At 30.7% G+C, this 23,317-nt stretch overlaps 3 protein-coding genes across 3 annotated transcripts; all 3 read left to right on the top strand.

Annotated features, from left to right (window-relative positions):
• Positions 1-1,681: 1,681 nt before the first annotated feature.
• Bm8740 (Uncharacterized protein) lies at positions 1,682-10,567 on the top strand (the record flags this gene model as incomplete). Its single annotated transcript, XM_043075035.1, has 24 exons — positions 1,682-1,774; positions 2,127-2,373; positions 2,458-2,576; positions 2,773-2,829; positions 2,942-3,055; positions 3,238-3,333; positions 3,683-4,081; positions 4,396-4,587; positions 4,972-5,061; positions 5,254-5,364; positions 5,850-5,963; positions 6,475-6,570; positions 6,678-6,795; positions 6,905-7,017; positions 7,141-7,218; positions 7,380-7,604; positions 7,705-7,803; positions 8,164-8,268; positions 8,460-8,560; positions 8,839-9,007; positions 9,240-9,402; positions 9,488-9,669; positions 9,996-10,190; positions 10,367-10,567. 24 exons carry the CDS (start codon positions 1,682-1,684, stop codon positions 10,565-10,567), a joined length of 3,477 nt encoding a protein of 1,158 aa, XP_042930969.1.
• A 3,906-nt stretch (positions 10,568-14,473) lies between these two features.
• Positions 14,474-17,337, top strand: Bm8741 (Uncharacterized protein; the record flags this gene model as incomplete). Its single annotated transcript, XM_001897010.1, has 5 exons — positions 14,474-14,572; positions 15,566-15,673; positions 16,228-16,389; positions 16,828-16,933; positions 17,117-17,337. The coding sequence occupies 5 exons, from the start codon at positions 14,474-14,476 to the stop codon at positions 17,335-17,337; spliced, it is 696 nt and encodes a 231-aa protein (XP_001897045.1).
• Positions 17,338-19,824: 2,487 nt separating this feature from the next.
• On the top strand, positions 19,825-23,317 carry Bm4451 (Leucine Rich Repeat family protein; the record flags this gene model as incomplete). The annotated part of the gene is made up of 9 exons (XM_001897009.2): positions 19,825-19,926; positions 20,101-20,289; positions 20,505-20,712; positions 20,987-21,118; positions 21,354-21,425; positions 21,783-21,952; positions 22,158-22,346; positions 22,820-22,946; positions 23,208-23,317. The coding sequence occupies 9 exons, from the start codon at positions 19,825-19,827 to the stop codon at positions 23,315-23,317; spliced, it is 1,299 nt and encodes a 432-aa protein (XP_001897044.2).

The following is a 23,317-nucleotide window of genomic DNA, read 5'->3' on the forward strand; positions in this document are numbered from 1 at the left end:
TTTGGCTACTTTTCCTTCCTTATTTTTCACATGTTAACCCATTCTTTTGATCAATATTTATCTCGCTCTTTCCTGGACAACTGCTTATTTTTGTTAATTTTCCAGATAGCTATCATTATTAGCTCTCTATTTTCTTTTTTCAAAAAATAATTTTCAAGCTCTTCCATTGTTTTCTATTTTTTTGATATGTTATTGCTTAAGGGAAAAGAAATATTATTTTGGAATTTCTTTCTTAAACAGTTTGTTTCCTTTTTTCCCCTACTTCATTCCCTCACCTGAGTTCTCTTTTTTTAATTTTTTTGATAAAAGGGAAAGAAAAGGAATATTGAAAGAAAAGACATATAAACTGAAAGTTCAACAGAATGCACTGTTACTATTCTATACATTTTTTTGAAAAAAGAAGTGTATTTAAATCAGAGATAAAAAACTTCCAGTTATGACAACGGATTTCAAAAGAAGAAATAAATTAAGGCACTATCATTACATGAAGTTTGTCACTTATCTATCAGTTTGGTAACTTATGAGAAATTCCTTACTTTCAGCAGAAAAAGAAAGAAATGAAGAGAGAAGGCTAATGAGTAAGGCATAAGTAACATTCTCTAGTCTACAACGCCCTCATACAATATGGCATATGACACGAAAATATGGCAAATCACTCTATATATACATAATTATTAACAAAGACAAAAGAAACGATATAATCAGTGAGAACAGGTAAAATTAACCAACTGATTACTTCCAAATGTTTTTTCCAAAATTCTATACCAAAGTTGCAGAATTGGCTAAAAATTGCAGAATTGGCAAAAAATTGCAGAATTGGCAAAAAAAAAAACAAGCTTTAATTTTAACTCCCAATTGTTTTTGGTATTGAGAAGTTCATATTTGGTGTAATATGAATGATATTAAATATAATAGCGATACCGGTAATTTCGACTGTACGTGTAAACTATTTTATCAACATAAATTGAGATTTATAATTTTCTGAGCCATCTACTCTGGTTTATTCTTATATATAAAGAATTAGTGAGTGAAAAGTTCATTATTCCGGGCTATTAATTAAAAAATCAGATGCATTTAAAGAATTTATATCCACCTGTACTGCATGGACTTAATTTTGATCACAGTTCTGACAAGGTTTATTTTTGAATTGAGAATACCGGTGAATAAATTTTCGAACATCACGCTTTCCATCGAATTATCACCAGACAATCTTTCCATATCAAATGAAATTACAATTCTTTTCAAATATTTCAACGTAAACGCAACATAACTGAACGTACGAGTAGTCACATTTGTCGTTGGGAAAATGATTTTCATTCGCGGCTTTCTCATTTGAATATTTTTGAGGGAGACAATTTGGATGGTTATCGCGGGGACTAATCTGTTTAGTTTTTTTTTTTTTCAATTTGGATCAGGCAGTAAAATTCTGGAGATATTTCAATTTGGATCAGCAGTAAAATTCTGGAGATATGCAGTGGTGCTTGAGTAATATTTGAATTAGCTTATTAGATGCAATTCCACTCTTTTTCCTTATACAGCTTTTTCTTTTTTAATTTACACTAATTTAATTGAATAGTTAGTCACTGCACTATTAATATCATTTGATATGAAGGATAACTATTATTAGTGCTACTTTTGTTGAATAATTTCGTTAGGTGTTGGAAAACTTCTGCAATTACAAATGGAGGATCGTGATGATGGTATCGGATCGGAAATACATACTCCAAGAGATGCTCAGAGTGCCGAGGAATCACATCGTAATCCTGTTGTCCAAGTTAGATTTCTTTTTTGAAATCATATAAGCCTTCAGAGCATACTAATTTTAATTTTTTAATATCTCCATCCGTTTTGTATTTATTATTTCACGTAAAATGTGTATCTTACTAAATTGATCAGAGAACTTAACCCTTAATTTGTGATGACTCTTGTTCGGAAAAAGTGGATAACAAAGTTCATGTGCTAAATTGTTCAGAGGTTACTGCTGGATTTATGATTCCTCCATCTAATTATTTAGTAGTCGAAAATTTTCATTTTGACTGGTAATGTTCATTCTTTCTGACATTTTTTAAGCTGTACTATGATATGAACAAAATTGAATAATTAAGCTGTGCTTAATTGTGTTTCAGGAAAATGAGGGTGTAAATGGAATTGGTATTCTGATAGCATCGTATCCGGCACTGTCGGTTTCTACAAACACTTCGACGCCAATCAGACCACAAAATCAGCAAATTTCCCATCACGTCCCAGGGATATCACCAATTCGAACAGTTCCACAAGTAAAATGTGGAGATGGCGACGCGACAACTGTTTTAGACTGTTCGAAGGGTGAAACGAGTAATGGACTTGTCGGTGATAAGCAGTACACTAAATTAGGTAGCATTCTCGATATTCACAGTTTTGCTTGAAATGTATTGGGTTGGATTGTATACATTTAATTGGCTATTAAAAGATTTTCAGATTTGGCTGTGATGCTGCGCGACAAACATTCGGAATGTATTGGGTTGGAGAGAGAGAATGAACGGTTGTCACAATTAATCGAAAGGCTTACAAATGAAAATCATCATTTCCAAGACCAGGTAAGGATGTGGCACATGTTCAACACAAATATGATGTAAATATCCTGCCTATTTGCTCTAAGCTCTAAACATTATGCTATATATTTTTTCAAAACATGAAAGGTAGTAAATTCTTTTGATTCTAGTTGATTTTTAGAATATAATGACTTTACCAACGATAAAATCTAAACTGTGAGTTTTGGTGTTGAAGCTTTAGGTTTCCGTCTCGAAGGACCATGCTGCAACTTTGGCCAAAGAAATGGAGAAACTGAAGGTAGTTATTTGACTGATTAATACTTCACTCCTTCTGATTTAAGACTCGTTGTTTAGAAACATGTTGTTATATAGTTTATTATTCAAAACTTACGATGCTTTATAAGTTTCAGGAAGTTGCGGAAGAAAATGAATCAAAGTTTGTGGAATGCCAACATCAATTACGAATAGCCGAGCAGAAATTAGCACTTTTAGAAAATATTTCGATTGATGTAGAAGCAGATAAGGTCGTTTATTCTTTACCATAAAAATGATAATGATAGATATTTAACACAGTAAGAAGGAACCTATATGATTCAAATTGTTGCTTTATATTTCATGAATTTGTGATTAAAATAAGATTTCACTTTGTTAAAATGGGAATAATTTGTCGCCTTCCTACTTTATAAACAATACGAGAATTTTACAGGTGCCTGATGTAGAAATACTGAGAAAGTTGCAGGATGAAAATACTGCAATGCAAGCAAAAATTTCAGAGCTTAAATTTGAGCTGGAAATAGGGAAGGTAAGGCAAAGTACTTTTCAAAGCTTTTAATGGTTAGGTAATTCAAAGATGTTAGAGCAGAATTGCTTAATATGTGAAACTTATTATTATAAAAGACGTAAAGCTATCTTTCAAAAAGACTACAATTTATTTTGCTGTTGCTCTTTGTTTTTCGTATTTGTATTATGTATTACATATAATCCATCGTTATGTAGTGTTGGATCTGCAGTTGCTCTTTGTTGCTCTAATTATCAAAAAAAAAAAAAATTTGGTCAAACACAATACTTTATAGTAGTTGACGGGTTAATGGTTTGAAACTTGTGTGTTCTAAAAATTATTTTATCAGTTTACTTGTTTTTTTTTTTTTCAGGAAGGAGAAAAAAATGCTGAAATCTGGATGAAGAAATATAGTATCGCTGAAAATAACATAGTACAAGTATACGAGATGAAGGATGATTTGGAAAAAAAATTAGAAAATAGACGAGCCGAAATTAACATCTTAAATAAGGAAAAAAAAAGTTGCGAAGAGAAGTGCAACGAATTCAAAAGATTATATGACGAAAGTACTAGAAAAGTTGCTGATTTGGAGAAACAATTATTTGTCACTGAGAAAAAGTTTGAGCATTTACAAGAACAAGACTCGAAAATCACGGAGTTGGAGCAGAAATTGGAAATAGAAAAGAAAAAATGGGAGAATGAACGCGAACATTTACAGAAAGAAAAATTGGGTCTCGAAAAACGGATTGAGCAACTTGCACTTACCAATTATGTTAATTGTTTTAAATATCTTTTCAAAATTGGATTTTCAGGATTGCGCTTTTTGATCATCCTATTAGGCTGATATTCATGTTAAGGGATTGATAATGGGATTTTTCGTTAAGTTAGTAACCGTGGTGAGTATCGAGCAGTTTTGATGATAGCAGTACTTCGGGTTGGGATTTTTAATAGAGTGATTAAGTAGAGGTAAGAGTAAAGATGTATTTCTCCGTATTTGCAGACTTTACAATTAGATGAATATTATATAGTTTATTCTAGAGACCAATAGGAAATAGTAACTGTCTTTGAAAATTGTTTTTCTTTAAGGCACTGTCAAATGAAAAGCAGGCATTACTTGAAGCTGATAACAAAGGTCTAAAAGAATTGGCTGCATGGCAGGAGAAAAACGGGAAGCTTACTTTGCAGAACACTCAGCTTGCCGATGAACTAAAAAAATATCGTGATATGGATTTACGATTAACAGAATGCTTAGATGAATTAACGAAGAAGAATTCATTAGTTAGCTATTGCTCAGGAATTTTTTTTTTTTTTTTGGAAACGACTAGATTTACGTTATCACACTCCAGTGACATGTGCTAAATTCCGTTAAAAAGTGATAATATTTTTGATGCGATGGCTTCTAAACTGCAGCATTTTACTAAGAGATAATCTCGGAAATTATCAAAGCACTATTAATAACATATGAATGCATATAATTCATTTTAGGAAATGTCATTGAACTGATATTTCGGCATAGGGCCATACCTATCATGATAATAAGTCTTTTAAGTAGTGAAAACTTTTGGTGAGAAACAGTTTTTATTTTACTAATGTTAGAAAGGAAAATTCTTGATCAGCGTATGGATATAAGTATTGCTGTTTCCAATTTTGCATCTTTTTCAGATCGAAGAACTGAATGAACAAATAACTAAAAGTAACAATGATTTGAAAAGATTTCGCGATGAAACTATTTATTTGAGGACACAATTAAGTGTTAGTTTCCTTTTAAATATGTTTTGCTTCTGCTGTTTGCGTTAAACTAGTTCTTAAATAATTTTCTGATAGAAATAATTCATTCAAAATGTCAAAGTTTTCAAAAAATTACTGGTATATAGATAGGCAGATTGAATATGTATTATTTTGTTAAACTGCTAAAACGTCAATGAAATTAGACATTAATTATAGGAAAAAACAAAAACGAAAAGTGGAATTGAGGAAAATAGGGCTCTTGAAAAGAAAAAACTGTCTGATCGTGAACATCTGAAAGAAGCAGTTGTGGAAAATGGCACGTTAATGGTTGGTTTTTAGCATTTAATACGGTGCATCACAGCTGGTTTTAACCAGCAAGATAAAACATTCGATAAAGCATAATTAAATATTTAGGCAGTGTCAGTTATTAACCTTCTTATTTGTGCTTTGTAGGCTTTAAAAAATCTGGTCTTTTGATGCATTGTAAATTTTGATTCATATTATGTTTATTACTTTGACAATTATATCACGATTTATTTTCATTACATTATTCATGCTGTTAATACTACCGCAAATGATTGCATATATGAATATGCATAAAACATATAACTTTTAAATGTTTATAAATTTTTTTCTCGAAAATGATTTAATTTTTGAGAATTGAAATGTAAGCATTTCATAAAGGTATATTTATGGAATATTTCTGAATTGTTCATTTTTGATTTAGTAAAATAATAAATTATTAATCATAACAAAAGAAGAAAAAGAATAACATGCAAATATATAAGCTAATAATATTTTATTTTTTACAGGATCAAATTGCTAGTGAAAAGCAGAAAAACAATGAATTTGCATCATTGCTTGAGAAGCGTGAATTGGAACTCGACAACATTCGAACTCTTATGGATAAGAAGCAGAAGCGGATAGTAAGCTTTTTTTTCCAAGACCACTTTTAAAAAAACACTTCATATGGTAAATTTTGATTGGATATTAGCGAATTTCACTCAACTTGGAACTATCGTTTCATAATTTATTATGAAAGTTTTGAAAAAGAATTTCATGTGTCCTAGAACTTACATTTCAACTTTTCGAAGTGTACGATATCTTAAAGTGTCATTTCTGGTCAGGTAACAATCGATATTATGAACAGTTTGGTGTCGATTGAAGTTGTGTCCTCATCTTCAATAATCTTCAATAATTTTTCAAACTATAATTCTAGAACTTTATTGGTTGATTCCAATATATTTTGAATGAAGAAGAAAAAGTTGAGTGATACCAGAATAAGAAAAAGAAGAAATAAAGACGAATGGAAAAACATAACTACTATGTCATTCACAGAACACCTGCTAGCATTGCTCATCCATCTCATCTTGTGAATGATCGTTAATATTGGCATTTTAATTAAAGCAAGCTGTTATTGATTCGATTTGTATATAGGAAGATTTGATGGAAGAAAAAGCAGACCTGAAGCATGAAAATTCACGTTTGAAGACAAAAATGGATGAAGTCAATTCAGAATATAATATTTTTCGGGTTTGTTCTATTATTACTGCTGCATATCTTCTCTTCACAATCAGTAGTTTATTTGTTTGAAATGAAGCTTTCAAGTCCTCTAAGCATTCACTGACATTAATTTTCAGAATCAAGCCGAAGTTCAGTACCAGTTAGAAACTGCACAGCTGAATAAAATAATCGAGGAGAAGGATGAACGTTTAGAACGTTTACATGCACGAATCGCTTTGTACGAATCATATCCTGGTATCCTTTTTTTCATCATTTCTTTTCTCTTTTTGTCCCAAGCGACAATTGTATATATCAGATCTTTTGTGAATTAATGATTTTTTTTTCTTTTTTTTGCTTTTTATAGGACAGAACAGCGCTGTTTCTTCTTGTTTGGCCGATGCAAATAATCGTACAGATATTACTGTGTGGGACATGCTACCTGATGTCATACGTTCACAGTTATGTGAACTGAAAGAAGTAAGGATTTGGGATTAGTTCTTGAGTCCAAATTTAGTCCTGAAATAATACCTAATTCTGTAGAAATTTGATACTTCATTTCATACTTTGTTAATACTGGTTTTCCATAGTTCAATACTTTAGAAATATGGAGATCTCAATGCGCTTGTTTATCGAATGATGTCAGATCCATCGGTAAAGCAATATGCCACTATTACTAAGGTATAAGACTTTTAACATTTATTTCGCATTATTTTAATGTGAAATGGGTAGAAAAACTTCATTGAGACTTTCATGTTTCAGGGTTTAACTTTTATTCGTTTTTTTTTTTTTTCTCTGGGAAGTTAGCTATTTAAGAAATTCTTGTGTGTATTTATTTTTAGGTTATGGAGAACAAATCAACAGATTGTTGTGGCTTAACTTCACTTCCGGAATCATCACATTCAGAGTTAATGAGCGGAAGCGACTCATGCTTAACATTATGTGAAGCTAGATCAAGCATTGAATCATCATCAGAAAGCGTAACCGATACACTGCACCCGAAAGAAATAAGTGGTGAAACAAAAGATATATTACTTTTAATGCTCGATTCCATTCGTAATGCGGAGGTTATTAGACCTTTTTGGATTTTATCTGATGTTTTTGTTATATTTTGAAAGAATTTTGATTTATAAATATCCTTGTTAATCAAGTTGCTATTCATTGCAGATTCACGGCAAACTTAGTCCCAACATACAACAATTATTAGAGCATCTTCTTGCTGATATACAAGAAGGTGATAAATCAGTGCAACAAATCAGTGGAGCGGTGCGTTACTTTCAAGAAATAGCATTTCAAGAAATTGTAATCATTAGCATGTTACCTCATAATCCCACTATTCACTGCAGGGATCTTTTAGCGTGACCACACTCCCAAAACGGTGATGCGTTAATTTGCTGAAAGAGTTTCATGTTGTTAGTCATAAAAATTTTACATAAATTCAAACATCTTTTAAGCAGTTTGTACCTTTTTTTAACTCTTCCATAAACGGCAGTGCTATGCTGAAAGCTTTCGAAAAATGTGTCATATGATGCCTCGATACTGCTTTCCGTTATTGCTATTCCACTACAATGAGGATGCAGGTCTTTTCATTTTATAACTATAAAATTCAAAAATAGTTCATTTCAGGTGAGTCGTTTTTTTGCGAATTTGGATTTAGCGCTGCGAAAAACACTGTCTGCATCGGATGACAACAGAGTTAAATGTGAAAAACTGGAAAAATTGTGTGTGGAGGTCAGATTTCCCTTATTTGTTGTGAGAAATTGGTTCTCATTAGCATTATCTTGATGCAATTTAGCTTTATACAGAGTCATCTAAAAATATGTTGCTTTATGATATTCTCCATCTTCAATTTAAAGAAATTTCGTATCATCTAATTATGAATTCTATACAAAGAGTATTTAAAGGAATCAGATAAATTTCAGATGACTTCTGATCTCCGTAGTGCTCGAGATGAGCTTCGCTCTGTCCTGAATAAATGCTCAGTATATGAAACAAATATTGAAAGCTTAAAATTGCAGTCCAGGTATCTATTATGGTTGTATCCCCAAGGTGCGGTACAGCTGAGCATGTTGAGAAGCTTTGCAACTTTTTTCTTTTTTTTTTAAATGCACTACCGACATTGTTCGCAAAATAAAGTAATACAATTACATAATATTTCATTTACTGCTCAAATCTTTGGCTTTTTCTAAATTTTTAATTTTTGGACAAATGCAGTTGTTTTAAATAGGAATTATGAAACAAAACATTATGGATTATTACAAAAACAGTGCTTTTGCAAAAACAAAACACTGCAAGATTTAGATGTGAAAGTCAGAAATCTGCTGAATTATATGAAAATTTGAAGCGAACTCTTGAAGACAATGACAATTTAACCAAACAAAAAGATGATCTCACTGTTGCTCTGGGCAACATAGAAGTAATGTTAAAACGTAAGACGGATCTGAATTCACAAGCAGCTAACGTCATCAAGGTTGATTTTCAAATAATATGAAGATACTTTTAATATATTTATTTGTTTCCTCACACATGGAACAAAGTATATGATAACATTGCCGCGGCTACGCATTGTTCACATCGATAATTTCTTGAAATTTGTATTCAGTTTATTTTATTTGATTTTATGATTCTTTAGATTAAACGATTGCTTTAACTGAAGTTATAAAAATTGATTTCTGTTAGTCTTACTTTCTTGCTATTTGGAGTGTATAAAAGGAGAGCTACAAGAAGCCAAGAAATTTGAAGACCAGATGAATGAACGTTTGCGTGAACTATATAGAGAAAAAGAGAAAGTGAAACAATTGTTGAGCGAACGGGAACTTGATATTGTCAAATTGGAGTGTCGCCTTGTCGAAAATACTAATGAATGTAAGGAGTGTTGCTTTTTTCTTAAAATTTGATGTACCTAAGATATTATCCCATTGATTGGATTTCATTAATATTTGTTTTTCAGGTACAGTAAGAGCATCTGAATTGCAGCATGCCGAAAGCAAAGTAGATGAGTTGCGAAGACGGAATGAATATTTAAAAAGGAAATATGATAAGCGGGAAGGTTTCCTTGAAGATATGGAAGCGCTTCTTCGAGCTATGAAGATTCGTTGTGAAGGGCTGCAAGAAACTAATCAACTACGGCAAGTGAGAAATTTAATTCTTTATATTACAAAATGAAATTTATATAAAGTCTTCAGTTCGTATGGATATTAAAACCCTGTAAAGTTTATTATTTGTTTAACTTGTAATATTGTGCGATTGGTTTTTCGCCTGTTTTTTATGGACGAAAAAAAAAAGTATTCTGGAATATAAATGGAGAATGCTTTACATTTGATGATACTATATAACTACTACTTTTGATTTTAAGCGAGAAGGTTTCCTTGAAGAAATGGAGGAGCAATGACGATTCGTTGTGAAAAAGTTTATTTTTTTCAAAAATCCATTGAATTTTGTTGGAAAGAAACTTTCAGAATTTAATTGAGAAGTTGAAAAAGCTTCTTGTGAAACTAGGCTGTAATTTGGAAAACCCGCATTTGATCGCAATTAAAAGGGCTAGTGCGTTTGAGAATGGTGCAGTAAAGTTAGTGAAGAAATCCAAGACACACATGCGGCCATCTTACCTGGATCGATTGAAATTGGTAAAGATTGCGCAGCGTCTCGAGAAGGTAATATTTTTTCCAGAAGGCAAGCAGCATCGATTTTGTTTCTTCATAATAATAAAAAATATAAGGGACTGAATCATGACTAAGAATTACAGACTATGTTTTGAAATGCTGCATGTTACTTAAAGTTGTTTTTAATATCCTTTGTAATATTCTGGAATGGGAATATAATTTTTCAGGATACTGGCAAAATAGAGGAATTGGAGAAATACCGAGGTAGTGATATTATACACATTCCATCTTGGCGTAGTTTGAACACCAGTGTTTCAGTATCATCTGCCAGTAGTTGCGCTGATAGAGTGCAGAACGTCGGTGTTACTACTAATAGTACTAATCAAACAACTCACGCCGTTTCTGAAAATGGCTTTGGTATACTGTAAATAGGTTATTTTGGTTTTTTGCTTTCCTAGTAGTAGAATTTTTTTAGTCGTAGCAAAAAATGATCGTTTTTGCTGCTATTTGGCGAAAATTAGTGCAAGAAAAATGAAAAATATTTAGAATGAGTTCAGTAATGCAGATAATTCCGTATGTTTACCTTGTTAATAGAGAATCATATCTTTATATATCTTTCTAGTTTCATAGCACCATTTAATTGGATTCATACTTCTGCATTTTATTGTAGCACTGTGCGATATAATTCTTTTTTGATGAACCTTTGAAAATTAAACTTTGTACACACAGTGGTTTTTCGGAAGCGAAAAACAACTAAAATTGTTTTGCCGATAGTTTTATTTGCCAAGTTTCAACTCATTACTTTCCCAAATAACATTTTGTAGCTTTATTACACTGTTATTATTGTGCTTTAATTGATGTCCTTACACCACATTTCTGAATTCATCTTCAAATCTTCGTCTTTATAAGATACAGTTGATGTAATAATATTATTATTATTTGTGTTGTTCTTGTAGAGTCTGTATATTATTTTTCGTTTCCTGATGGGATCGTTTCATTAGAATTACTTATGAAGCGGTATGGATGGTATCGTACTGCTAGTCCTGTAATTTATAAAAGACTTTATGCAACTTGTTGATTTTTGATGAATATTTTGATTTCATACATCTTTAGTTGTTAAGTAGAAACTGACTTTAGTCATCGTAGCAGCATATAAATTTGATGTATTCAATTGAAATTTCATATCAATTGTTCATCTTTAAAATTGTTTGTATCTCCTCTTAATGGTCGATTTTTTCAAATTTTTAAATCCGGTTGAAATGTTTGCTCTAAATGCTTTTATTCGCTACATTCGATGTTTTATTGCCGTTACATTCTAATAGTTGCTTTTTGTTTATTTTATTTAGCCATCCGAGAGATCATTTCATTCCTTTTACAATGATATTATGTTCTAGTTTCTTACATAATGTTCCTTCTATGATGATGGTAGGATACGAATTGGTTTGTCAGACAATTAGAAGATAATTTATAATATAAAATATTCTTAATTTTATTGGAAGACTGAGATGAGTAGCTTTGTTGATGTTTTCAGGTATGGTGCTGGAATGTGGGTATTCGTGATTTTCTAATAAAATTGTATTTTGAGAGATTAAAAACTATGTTTCAATGCTGTATTCTTTTCCTTGTCGGATTATTCAAGCCTTTAGTGATGAATCAACAGTTTATAGATCAGTTAATATATATAAAAGATGTGAAAGTGCATTTTAAAGCAATGATACAATGATTGATGTGTTGTGTTCTTTTTTTTTTTTTTTTTTTTTAAATTGAATAAAGTCAGAAAACAATTTCAGTGGTTTCAATATCAATTTTAAGAAACAGTTGTGGTAATCAAATATCAAGCATTAGATTCGAGTGGCTAGTGGTAATGAATTTTGTAAAGTAAATCTAAGTCATAGATCACCTGAAAAATCCAAATGCTCATAATTTCTCCAAAATCACCAGTATATATATACACTGATTTTCTCTTATTTATCAGCCAGTTTTCTTGAAACAGATTCATTGAGCACTTTGATTCAGAGTTATTTATGGTAATTTGACTGAATACTGTGTAAGAAACTGACATTGGTGAGAGGGCTTTGTTTACTAAAAAATCTTTGTGAGCTGTTTGAGACCAGACAGACATAAATCTCACCCATTACCATAGTATTCTAGTAGAAAACGTGAGAGAAAATTTTACCTGTTATGACCGACCAATTATAATTAATTGGAATTAAGTGGTTATCATAAATAGCATATCGCCGAGTGTATAGTTTATGTCTATTCCAGCATCAAAATTTTTCTTTTCAAACGCAACACTTCATTAGCTAATTTGTGCCTATAGGCTAGATTAACTGAGAGGTACATCTGCGTATTTTCTTCAAGTTTTCCGCAAAGTCTTGCTTTTTTCTAATTCGATAAACAATCATCAATTGAGATCAAAAACTAAGAAGAATTTCAGCATCATTATTTTTCTCGTAACTTTGTTTCTTTTTCTAGAATAGATTGAACTATTTTAAAATGACCAAATCAAATTTTTTAAAAAAAAGGTAAATCTTGACGCTCCTATGCATTCATTGCTGTTTACATTTCTTTCACGTCGATGCATCATTACTTTAATTTACCTTTTGCGAACATGTAGCTAAATGCAATCATTATGGTTTATTTTCAAATTTATGTTTTCTTCTCAATTATGCATGCTATACTTTTAGACTGTCGATTACAGAAATTAGGTGATATGTAAGTTAACATTTTCTTTCAATTCACTTCTAAAGTTCTCATTTTAATTTATTGAATGTAATCTGCATGAAATTCGCACAAATGCAGAAGAATGGGTTGCCTTTCCTTTTTTGATCAAGCAAATAACATTTAATTTTGATTTTTTTTTCCTTTTTTTGAACAAACTAACCGTTAATTATTGCTATTGAGAGTTTGTTACTTTGGTGCATGTGCCGGAAAATCTGATATGAAGAGGCCATCGACACTGAAAGTTAAGTTCAAAATATTTTAAATTTTATTTCAATTTTGTTGTGCAATTATAAATGTTATTCGTATCAATTTATTATAGCAAATGGCATCAAAGAAATAAGAACTAAGTTTTATTCTGAATTAAAACTTCAATTCAAGTGTAATGGCACTTATTTGTGAGAATCAATTCCAATAGTTTCACGTCAGACATGCTATCACCACACAAGAAAAGAGCATTCTGAAGATGGTTTCTACGTTTCCCGATCAAACATCTAACAACATTCTATTGCGCCACCGCCAGACGGACAATGTCTTATTTACCACGTATGGCCCAGTGCAGGTGCACAAAACATAATTAGCATTATTGAGTCATAACTATTCTACTATTTTTACTAATATTATTTCTGTAAAACAATGCATTGAGGAATTAACTCTATGAATAACATACTGAGATGTTCTGCGAATGTTATTTTTTCTTCTTTTTTCATCATTGTTCTATAATGATTGTTTCAAAAGTTGCATTTTTTCAAAATCTATATGAATTTTTCAGTTTTTTTTAACGGTACCTCTTCAAGATATTACATGTCTTCTCTATAAATTATTTCATTGTGAAAGAAAGTTAACATTTAACAAATCAATTAGTCATTTTAAAAAGAAATGAGAAATGGAAGCATTCCATAGTAATACTCAATAAAGAAAATCAAAGATGCCATTTCTTTGTTATAAATCCAAATTAAGTACTATTAAATAATTTTGCATAAATCTCTAGATTTAATATAGATGACAATAGGCAAGGAATAACTCTCATATATTTACAACTTAGTGTATATTTACAACTGTAGCTTTTCAGAATTGAACATTAGTTGAAGTAAATAAAACTAAATTAGTAAATAATTACCTACTTTTGTCATTATTTCAAAAAAAAAAAAAGAAAGAAAATTGTCCAGAGATGGTCAAAAATGAATTTTTATAGCAAAAATACAAATTAATGTGACATTTTCATAACTGTCATATAAATGAAACCTCTTAAACTTCTGGAATATTTCTAAAGCTAATAATGTAATTTCAGAACAGTATAAAAATGCACAATTAGTTAGGATAGGTCATTGATATTTTGTAATTTTATTTGTGAGGTATGCTTATTTCATCAATCTTTGAATCACTTCAAAAATCATGTGGTCAGGTGACATTACTTTGAAAAATAACTACTTTAATTTAACCAATCTTTTTATTTTTGATGATCTGGAAAATATTGGAAAGTTAGAGCTATTTTGTTAAAAAAAAAAAGTTACTAATGAATTAAATGGATTTAATAATGAAATATGTTTAAGTGGAAACTGTTAAAAAAGTAAAGTTGTACAAGATTCCACAATGACGAAATGTTTTAGAAGATGTCTCACCCGGGAGAAATTGTCTTCCCGGCAATTAACAAATTAGTCATTCGACGTTTACTGCTTCGTAACAACACAAAAACAGATTTTGCTGTAAAAGTGAGCAAAATTTTACAAAAAAAATTCATTTCTTCATTTTCTTTATTCGTTTAAAAGAAATGTTAATTGCGAAATTAAAATTTAACTAAATGCTTCAATTTTGAAATGAAAAAATTTAGCCAAATTGAAAAAAGGAAAGAAAGTAGAATGATTTCTATTTCTTAAGTTCAAAATTTTCACTGAAATATCTCTTACAATATATTTATAATCTAAACGGTTCAAAGCGCTTCTGAGCATTTTTGCTTTTAAATTTCCATTCGATACAAGCTTTTGGCCTATCATCATTCATTGTATCATTACTTTCCTCATTCTGCAAAAATAAAAATTCTGTCCATTTGGAATTAATGATTTGAATATAAAAAATTAAAATTTATAATTGTTGAAGAATTTTTTGAATCATAATTTAATAGAACAAAACTTTATAAAAATTCTATGGAAAGATGACGTTAAAAAAAATAAGCAAAACAAAAAGCATCGAAATAATTTTGCATTACAGTGATTATTCTTTGTAAGATTGATTATTCAGTAGAACATTTGCTTTTTTTTGTAAGAATTTAAATTGATCGCTTTATTTTAAGATTGAAAAAATCTTGTTTTTTGCAATCTTGTTTCTATTCATGAGAAAATTTTAGCATTTGAATAATGAGAGCAGTAACATTAAGAATCGAATCTTTTTTCAGTAATATGGGAAATTGATTACTTCCATTAATATTTTCCGTTGGCATACTTGAATTTTTAATATTTTATTTCTAATATTTTAATAGATTTAGCTGTTCATTGATCACAGCTTTCACATCCATGACGAAGATAGGTGGTTCATGTATAGTGTGGAAAAGTTTTTTTTTTTCAATGAAAATAGAATTGTTGAAACAAACATACGCAATCTATTTGGTTTCTTTTTGATCGCATATATCTACAAATGAGTGAAAAAGAGGAACGTAATAATTGTTAGAAATTACTAATTTTAGTTATAAGTATTTCCTCTCATTACAGCTGAGAACAAATAGTGCGGCATTGGTAATAGAACCATCGCAGGGATTTCTTCGATCCGGTCGTACCCAATCAGTTTCGCTTCGTTTTGATGGTACTCATAAAGCATCAGTAAGTATCATTCCATCTCCTTCTACACTTGAAAAGGAATTGGATTTTTCAATTGCTTACTTCTTGCTTTTTATCTCTTCACTACTGTTAGTCCTTCTGCTACATTCATCTATTTTTTCCTTTAACTTAAACCATTTGAAGATCTCTGATTTCAATATGACCGATGTTACTTCAAGTTTTTCCTGCTTAAATCTTATCAATTTCAATATAATACTATCTAGGGAAGTTTAAGTTATTGCCTAAGAAAAGTTGTTAAATTTGGTAACTTTATGGATTACTAGTTAGTTACGTACCTGTTTGATGCAGTTATACGCTAATGCAAATTATTTTTATAATGTGAATAATTCTTTTTTTGTTATTACTAATTTGTTTGTATGGTATTAGCCAAGGATGCAAGACGAACCGTCTTATCAAGTCCAACATTACTGCCGAATTTTAAAAAATATTGCTCCTCCCACAATTTCTTTTGATATTAAGATTTATGAATATGTAAAAAAGCTTCAAGAGAGAATGATTGCTTTTTTTTTCAAATTTATAATTTCACCTCATTTCAGAAGCAGAAGCAATCAGTAGAAATTTATTGTCGTCCGGTGAATAGAAGAACAGAGGCTGAGTGTCGTCGCTGGTTTTTAACGCCAGTAGAAATCGGAGAATCGTGTAAGCAACTTGCACAAACACTAAGAATCAAAACAAGTACCGGTTTCACACCTCTTGAGGTAACGCTAGAAATGAAAGTTCCATTTCGATCGTATTATGCTAGTTCTTAAGAAATTATTTTAAGACGGATAATAAACTTGCTCGAATGTTGAAAAGCATTATTAACTCATTATTTCCTAGCTAATCAGTGATTCGATAGCGCTTAGTGGATTAATACGGTTCATAATTTTTATATTTAACCTAGCAATCAAAGAAAAAAACGAATAGTATTCTCAGGAAAAATTCTAGTTTTATTCTATTATTTTACATTACTTAAATTTTGAATTAACTTTAATTTTCTCTTTTGTTTTTTAAATTAAGCGATCACTATAAATACAAAATAGGTAAACACATATATTTTTTATCGCAGAATATCAACTGATTTAGATCTGTATCTATCTAACTATTAAGTGTTAATGAAATAATATAACTTTTTAATGATGCAATTTGTTTTCCAGACAGTTCTTGATCTTCCATGTCTAGCGATTGCTATTCAAGCAGAACAGCATCCGACGCTTTTCACTGATGATTCGGATACAGTTACTGCTCATCAAATTGATAGCGGTAGGGTTACAAAATTGTTCTGATCAATAACATCCGATTGCTAAGATACAATATGTCGCTTAATAGAATACGATAGCTTTTAATGTTAACTATCACATCTCATCTATTAACATGTGAATTGAAAATGACTTCAAAAAAATTGAATTGAAGTTTGGTAAAAAAAAGTTATCAAATAATTTTAAGGGACAACAACTGCCTGTGAGATATCAGAAACAGAAATATTGGCAATGCTTCCACCGGACTGGGCACTGAATACAGCACAAGGAATCGATGAAAGCAACTGGAATCAGAATATTTTATCTTGGTCACGTCTTTCATGTGGTTGGCTTGAGAAATTCTTCGATTCAATCTTTCCACCAGATCAAACACAGGAAACAATTGCACCCTGCGGAACGAGCAGATAAATTCGATCAATGATGTTTTGAGCGAAATTTTAGAAAATTGATAAATTCAAATTCAAATATCAATCTGTACAGAAATGGGAAAGTTATTTAACATTATATTTTACATAAAATGAATCAGCACATTTTTTTTTTAAGTTCGAAATATTATTATGGCTGGAAGTAAATTATAATGGGTATACTGCAATATTTAATCAACCACAAACTTTTCACCACGGAATATTTCACAAATGACTGAAAAGTCATAAAGTTCCGTATTAATGCTTGCCATAACTCTGACAGAACTATCATCACAGAAGTTACAGTGTATGAATACAATTTTAGCAATTGTAATACTTGTACGCAAGTTACTAAACAATAAATACATAATTAATGTTAACTGTTAATTAATTATTTTTCTTCACATTCTTACTCGTCTTGTCGTATTGTTGATGACATGCCGTATCATATCTTTTCATCTTAATTAACCATTGATTATGCTGGCAAAATAACGACTTAATGGAAAAACATAGTATAATACACACAAAATCTAACAGAAAATCTTTCAGTAACAAGATCAATCAATTAATTAATTGATCTCTTACTAAAATCCCTCAGTATTCATTTTATTCACTTTTTCTTCTATCAAATCCATCATTTATTAGCTTACTCCAGTCTAACCTTTATGGTAATCTCGCAAGCAAATGTCGTCAACAATGTCGTCGAGAAATTGTGACAAAGACGCCATCTATTTACCATAGCGTTTTTAGCAATTGTAATAATTGTACAACGCAAATTACTAAACAAAAAAACACATAAATAGTTTTTCGCCATATCTATTTAACGTCTTTAGCGCTTCCATCTCTCTTGTATCATTTTTTTTTTAACTGTAAATTATACTGACAACAGAATATGTCAATATCAATCACAGAAAGGATTTGCTTCCTGTTAAGCTAGTCATATAAGGTCGCTGAAAAAAAAAAAATGTCTTATCACGCATTTCTGTTGTTATGTGTCACTAATCACAAAGCGCCTGCAGAGATGTTAAGAACTCAAATTATTGATATTGATTAGGAAAAGTAGTCATGTTAAAACATGTTTTTGATTTATTCATCATAACAATTCATATAAAGAATTCCCCAAATGTATGTGTTAGCAATACTCATAAGATATAGACTTACTTATCAGTAATTTATCAACTAATGCATTAAATTTTAGAATATTCTTCAGTCTAGCCATTGTAATTTAATTATTTAACAATTATTTTCGTGTTCGAAGAACTCACGTTATATTCTCTTTTCATTACTTATCATTTTACCAGTACTTCGTAACTTCTGACTTTTCAGAATTAGAGGGATATTATTATATTCCTTGTTCATACATATGTTACACTCTCCTCTATTCAACAATAGCGTATTTGTCGATATATACATGCTGGTCATTTCCACTTGTCATGGTGATGTTTATAGATACACATTGCACCCTTCTCCGTTCAGTGATGGCGCATTTGTCGATATATGATGTGTTGGACATTTCCTCTTTTTCTCCAGTCATGTATTTTTTTTTCATCCTCTTCATCACACAGATACTCTCTTCTACTGTTATCACTGCAACAGCACGTAAAATTAAATCACTATTCTCAGTAATGAATTACAATTCGAAATGAAATTAGAAAAAAAAAGTGATAAGTGGGAATATTTAGAAATGAAAGTGTAGAATTCTAAAGAATTGGAAATTTTAAAGTCTTGTCACATTAATTGCCTAATACTTAAATTTCAAATCATATTAAATTGTTATTTGATTAAGATAATTGTATTTCATCTCATACTACTCTTTCTCAAATCCTTTAGTATTAAATAGATAACACAGAAATGAGAGAGAGAGAGAGAGAGAGAGAGAGATACGTTTCCATCGCATTTTAGCCACATTAAATTTCAAATCATATTAAAGTGTTGTTTGATTAAGCAAATTATATTTCATCTTATGCTATTTTTTCTCATTCTCTTTTTTTTCGTCTATTATTTACGTCGTCTATTATTATTTCGTCTATTATTTTTTATCCAAAGAATTTAGAATAGAAAATTTGAAATTCATGCAAACATTTCGCACTTCTCATTGCTATATAATATCCTTTCTTGACATTCTCATTTAATCGATATAGAGGATTGTTAAGCAGAAGTGTTAGGATTGAGTATTTTATCGACGAATATTTATTTTCAAAATTCCTCATCAATAGACACGTCAGTTTGTTATACTTAACCACTGGATACTTGTTAAATTCACTCTTGTTTATGTCAAATAAATAGACTTGCAGGTGCTTTACGCATATATGAAATAAGTTCCCAGTTGTTCACTGCTACTTACGATTTCTGGCACACATTTTTTTTTTACTGTTTTTTTTTTACTTTGATATTTACCTCTTTACTCTTTACTGACAGTAAGAAAAATTTTTTTATGAGAAATAACTTCATCTCTTGACCTTTGCGAACTTATTTTAATTTGCAGGAAGAAATGAGTGTAGAGCTTTCTTTCAAAGATTTGAAAGCACTTTTGGATGATAATAACATAGATTTAAGTATGCGTCAGCTGGTATCCATCCCAGTAAAAGGTTTGGTAAGCTTTTGGTTTTATAAAAAGTTCATTATTATAGTTAAACATTTGATACTGTTTTGTCCCATAAACCGTCCTTTACGAATGAATTAGGAAATACTTTTCGATGTTTCAGACTGTGTATGGAATTTGACTGTTTTCTATCTCAATACTTTACGGTATACGCTATAATTACAGAGTAAAATTCCGCGTGCTACATATCTCGACTTTTCGAACAATTTAATAACATCGATTCCATCAGATTTCTGCCTATTAACGCATGTTACCAAGTTAGATCTTAGCAACAACCATATCGTCCATTTGCCAGAAGAATTTGGCAAACTAATCAACCTAGTTCATCTTGACCTTTATAAAAACGAAGTTGAGGTTAAGTAATATTCAATATGTCTTTTACTTTTTGCGAACTTTTTTCTTAACAAAAAAAATTTGACTGTTTTTGATACAGGCTATGAATTTCAATGATAGCTTTGCTTTAAAAGTTTACATTAGACATTTGTTTAGTTTGCATTCCATAATTCCAAGTATAAATAAAAGAAGAATTGAGGTCATTCATATTGGCAAAACAATCTATAGTATTTCAGGAACTCCCTTTATCTTTCGGTGAACTGGCTTCACTAAAATGGTTAGATCTGAAAGGCAATCCTTTGGAATTAGAACTTTCACAAGCAGCGGGCGAGTGTTTGAATGAAAAAGGTTGCAAAACGGCTGCTTTGAATGTTGTACGACTCATGCGTGATCGGTCCGTCAAACAACAACGACTTCTTGAAAAACAGAAATCTTCCAAAAGACGTATTTATGTTTCTGTTCTTTAAATATTAGCATTGTTATTACTGATATGGATGTATAAATTAGGTCTACAGTTTTGAAATGATTTATAATTGAATCGTTTTAAGATTATGTTGATGAGAAGTAATGTAGCGTATTGCGGTTTTTCAGAGTGCAAAAATTTTTTGGTAGTCATATTGCTATGAGAATCGATGACTAAAAGGAATAAAATCTTTGAAATTAAAGTAAGTTATCGTAATTGAAATTGAAAAACGGTGTCTGATTTAATTTCTTTTAGAATTCGAAGACAGCGATGTAGGCAATCATGTGTTAACTGTTCAAAAAGAAAAAACAAAAAAAAAGAAAAACAAGCACCGAGATCTGGTCATTGAACATTTGGAACCAATTATGGTACATGCACAGCAAAGTGGTAATTTCACTGTATATTCAAATCATCACATTACATTTTGAATATAATATTCGTATTCTTATTTTATGAAATTTTGCTTTTTATAATGACTTGTCTGTTGAACATTCTACCGATTCTATCGGTCTTTGAAAGTTTCAAAGAAAAACCTAGCTAATTGCATCATTATGTGTCAGAATATAAATATTCATTTCTCATTAAACAATAGTCCCCATTTCTAACATGTGCTTAATTCTAGTACCTCAGACGATACCAAAGAAGGACGAAAAAGTATCTTATGAAACAAAAAGAAACGAAAAACGCAACTCGAGTAATGGCCAGTCCTTTTTCTTTTCCAATTATATGCAAACCGACAAGTTCTTTTCTTTGCAGTTTGCTTGTTGTAGACTTCTCTCGTTTAAAATTATGACAGAAGCTGAAGTATTTGCTGGTTAAAGGTGTGATTTAATGTCGCATTTTGTTAGCTGTGATTGCAATACTGTTTACTTCATAACTAATACGAGCTAACACAACAATCAAAATGCATAACTTTCTATCGTGAAATTGCTAATGAGAAATAATTTGTTGATTGAGTGTTGGATAAAATGGTGCTATTAAATTCATGGAATTTATTTGGAAGTAGTAAGGGTTAGATATAAATTAGTGCGGTAAACATTTTCTATTTCAGTGATGTCGTTTTGGTGGAGAATTTTAACTGTTTCATTCCTCTTCACATTAGCTGTGTCTGTATTTGCTGTTGTTATGGTAGTGACCAATTGTTTTAGTGAACCACAGAGCTGGTCCTTGTTATCAAGACCGTTCTGCGAAGATCTACAAACACTACTAACAGAACATTCAGTTGGTTTAAATTTTATGCTTTCTTAAATATAAATTTAACTGTGCAAATTTGTCATTTTTACCTTATCTGTGTTTCTAACTTCCCTAAAATTATTTAATTTTATTAAATTACCAAAACTGGAAGACATTTATTATTTACATGATGTAGGGAAATTAAAAAAAAATTATTTGGCGTTGTAGAACTTTAAGCTTAATCGGTTTCCAGTTTCCACTAACGATTTCTGGTAATTTCTTCCTTTCAATCACATCGTTGTTGAAATACTATATTGATGCTGCTGGTGTAGCTTGGCAGGAATTCGAACAAAAGGCTGATTTAGTAGCTTTTGTTAAAGATTCTTATTTTGTACTTTATATGAAATTGGTCTCAGTGGGATTATTGGTGCAAGGCTACGCAGTATACAAGGCATGTTCCCATTCAAATGTTTTTTTTTTTCGAAATTTTGGTAACCTGAATTAATTCATATAATTCCTTCTAATATTTTTCAGATATTTTATTTATATGCTCAGGAAAGCCATGACGCTGTCATGAAGGGTAGATTTCCGTTAAGCATAAGATAGTTTACCGAATGTTTTGAGTACGGTTGCATCTATACCTGTTTTGGTACAAAATCTTGTAGGAATAATTGTTTATCCTATTTAGCACTTAACTTTCTGATATTTCTCAGAAAGCAATAGAAAAAACTGCATGTTCGGTAAGCCGAACAAGAATTCGAAGATTCATAATATAAAAAGATTTATTTCATAATAAATCCTGCTAAGAACTCTTCCTGCAGTGCAACTTTCGGAAGTTTTCCCAAAAAATGAGTTTTATCCATTTTATTGAAAACTTAAGTGTTTCGAATATTTTCAAATGCTACTTTCTTATAGTACGACAGTTTCATGACTTTTTACAATGCGTATGCTGCGGATGCTGTAAGTAATGTTCTGAAGAATATGTGGCTTTTACTGAGGATATTTGGTTTGATGATTGCTGATTTATTGATGTTTGTTGTTGGTAAGCACTGGTTATATGTGTTTCTTGAAGTAAATGATAATTTACTTAAAGTTTGAAAAGTGATGTTTCGATTGGGTTTTTGAGATGGAAACCTATTAGTAAGAATTCATCCCGCATGAATTATTCCAAAATTCTGTGGTGTAGGACTGGAAACTTAGAGTTACACAGTGTCACTATTGTTAACAAGACCATATGAAGAGAGTTTTTGAAGTTACCACTATTCAACAAACGATTTGCATTTTGTGAAAGTATTATTTACAGGCGAGAGTTTGTTATTTATTTCATCAGTAGTTGAAACGATATTTACGTATGCATACAGAGGTGATCAACTGGCGGAAGTACTGCAAAACTGGTGGAATAAGGTGAAATAG

Source organism: Brugia malayi (assembly GCF_000002995.4).
Source record: "Brugia malayi strain FR3 genome assembly, contig: Bm_v4_ChrX_scaffold_001, whole genome shotgun sequence".
Lineage (NCBI taxonomy): Eukaryota > Metazoa > Nematoda > Chromadorea > Rhabditida > Onchocercidae > Brugia > Brugia malayi.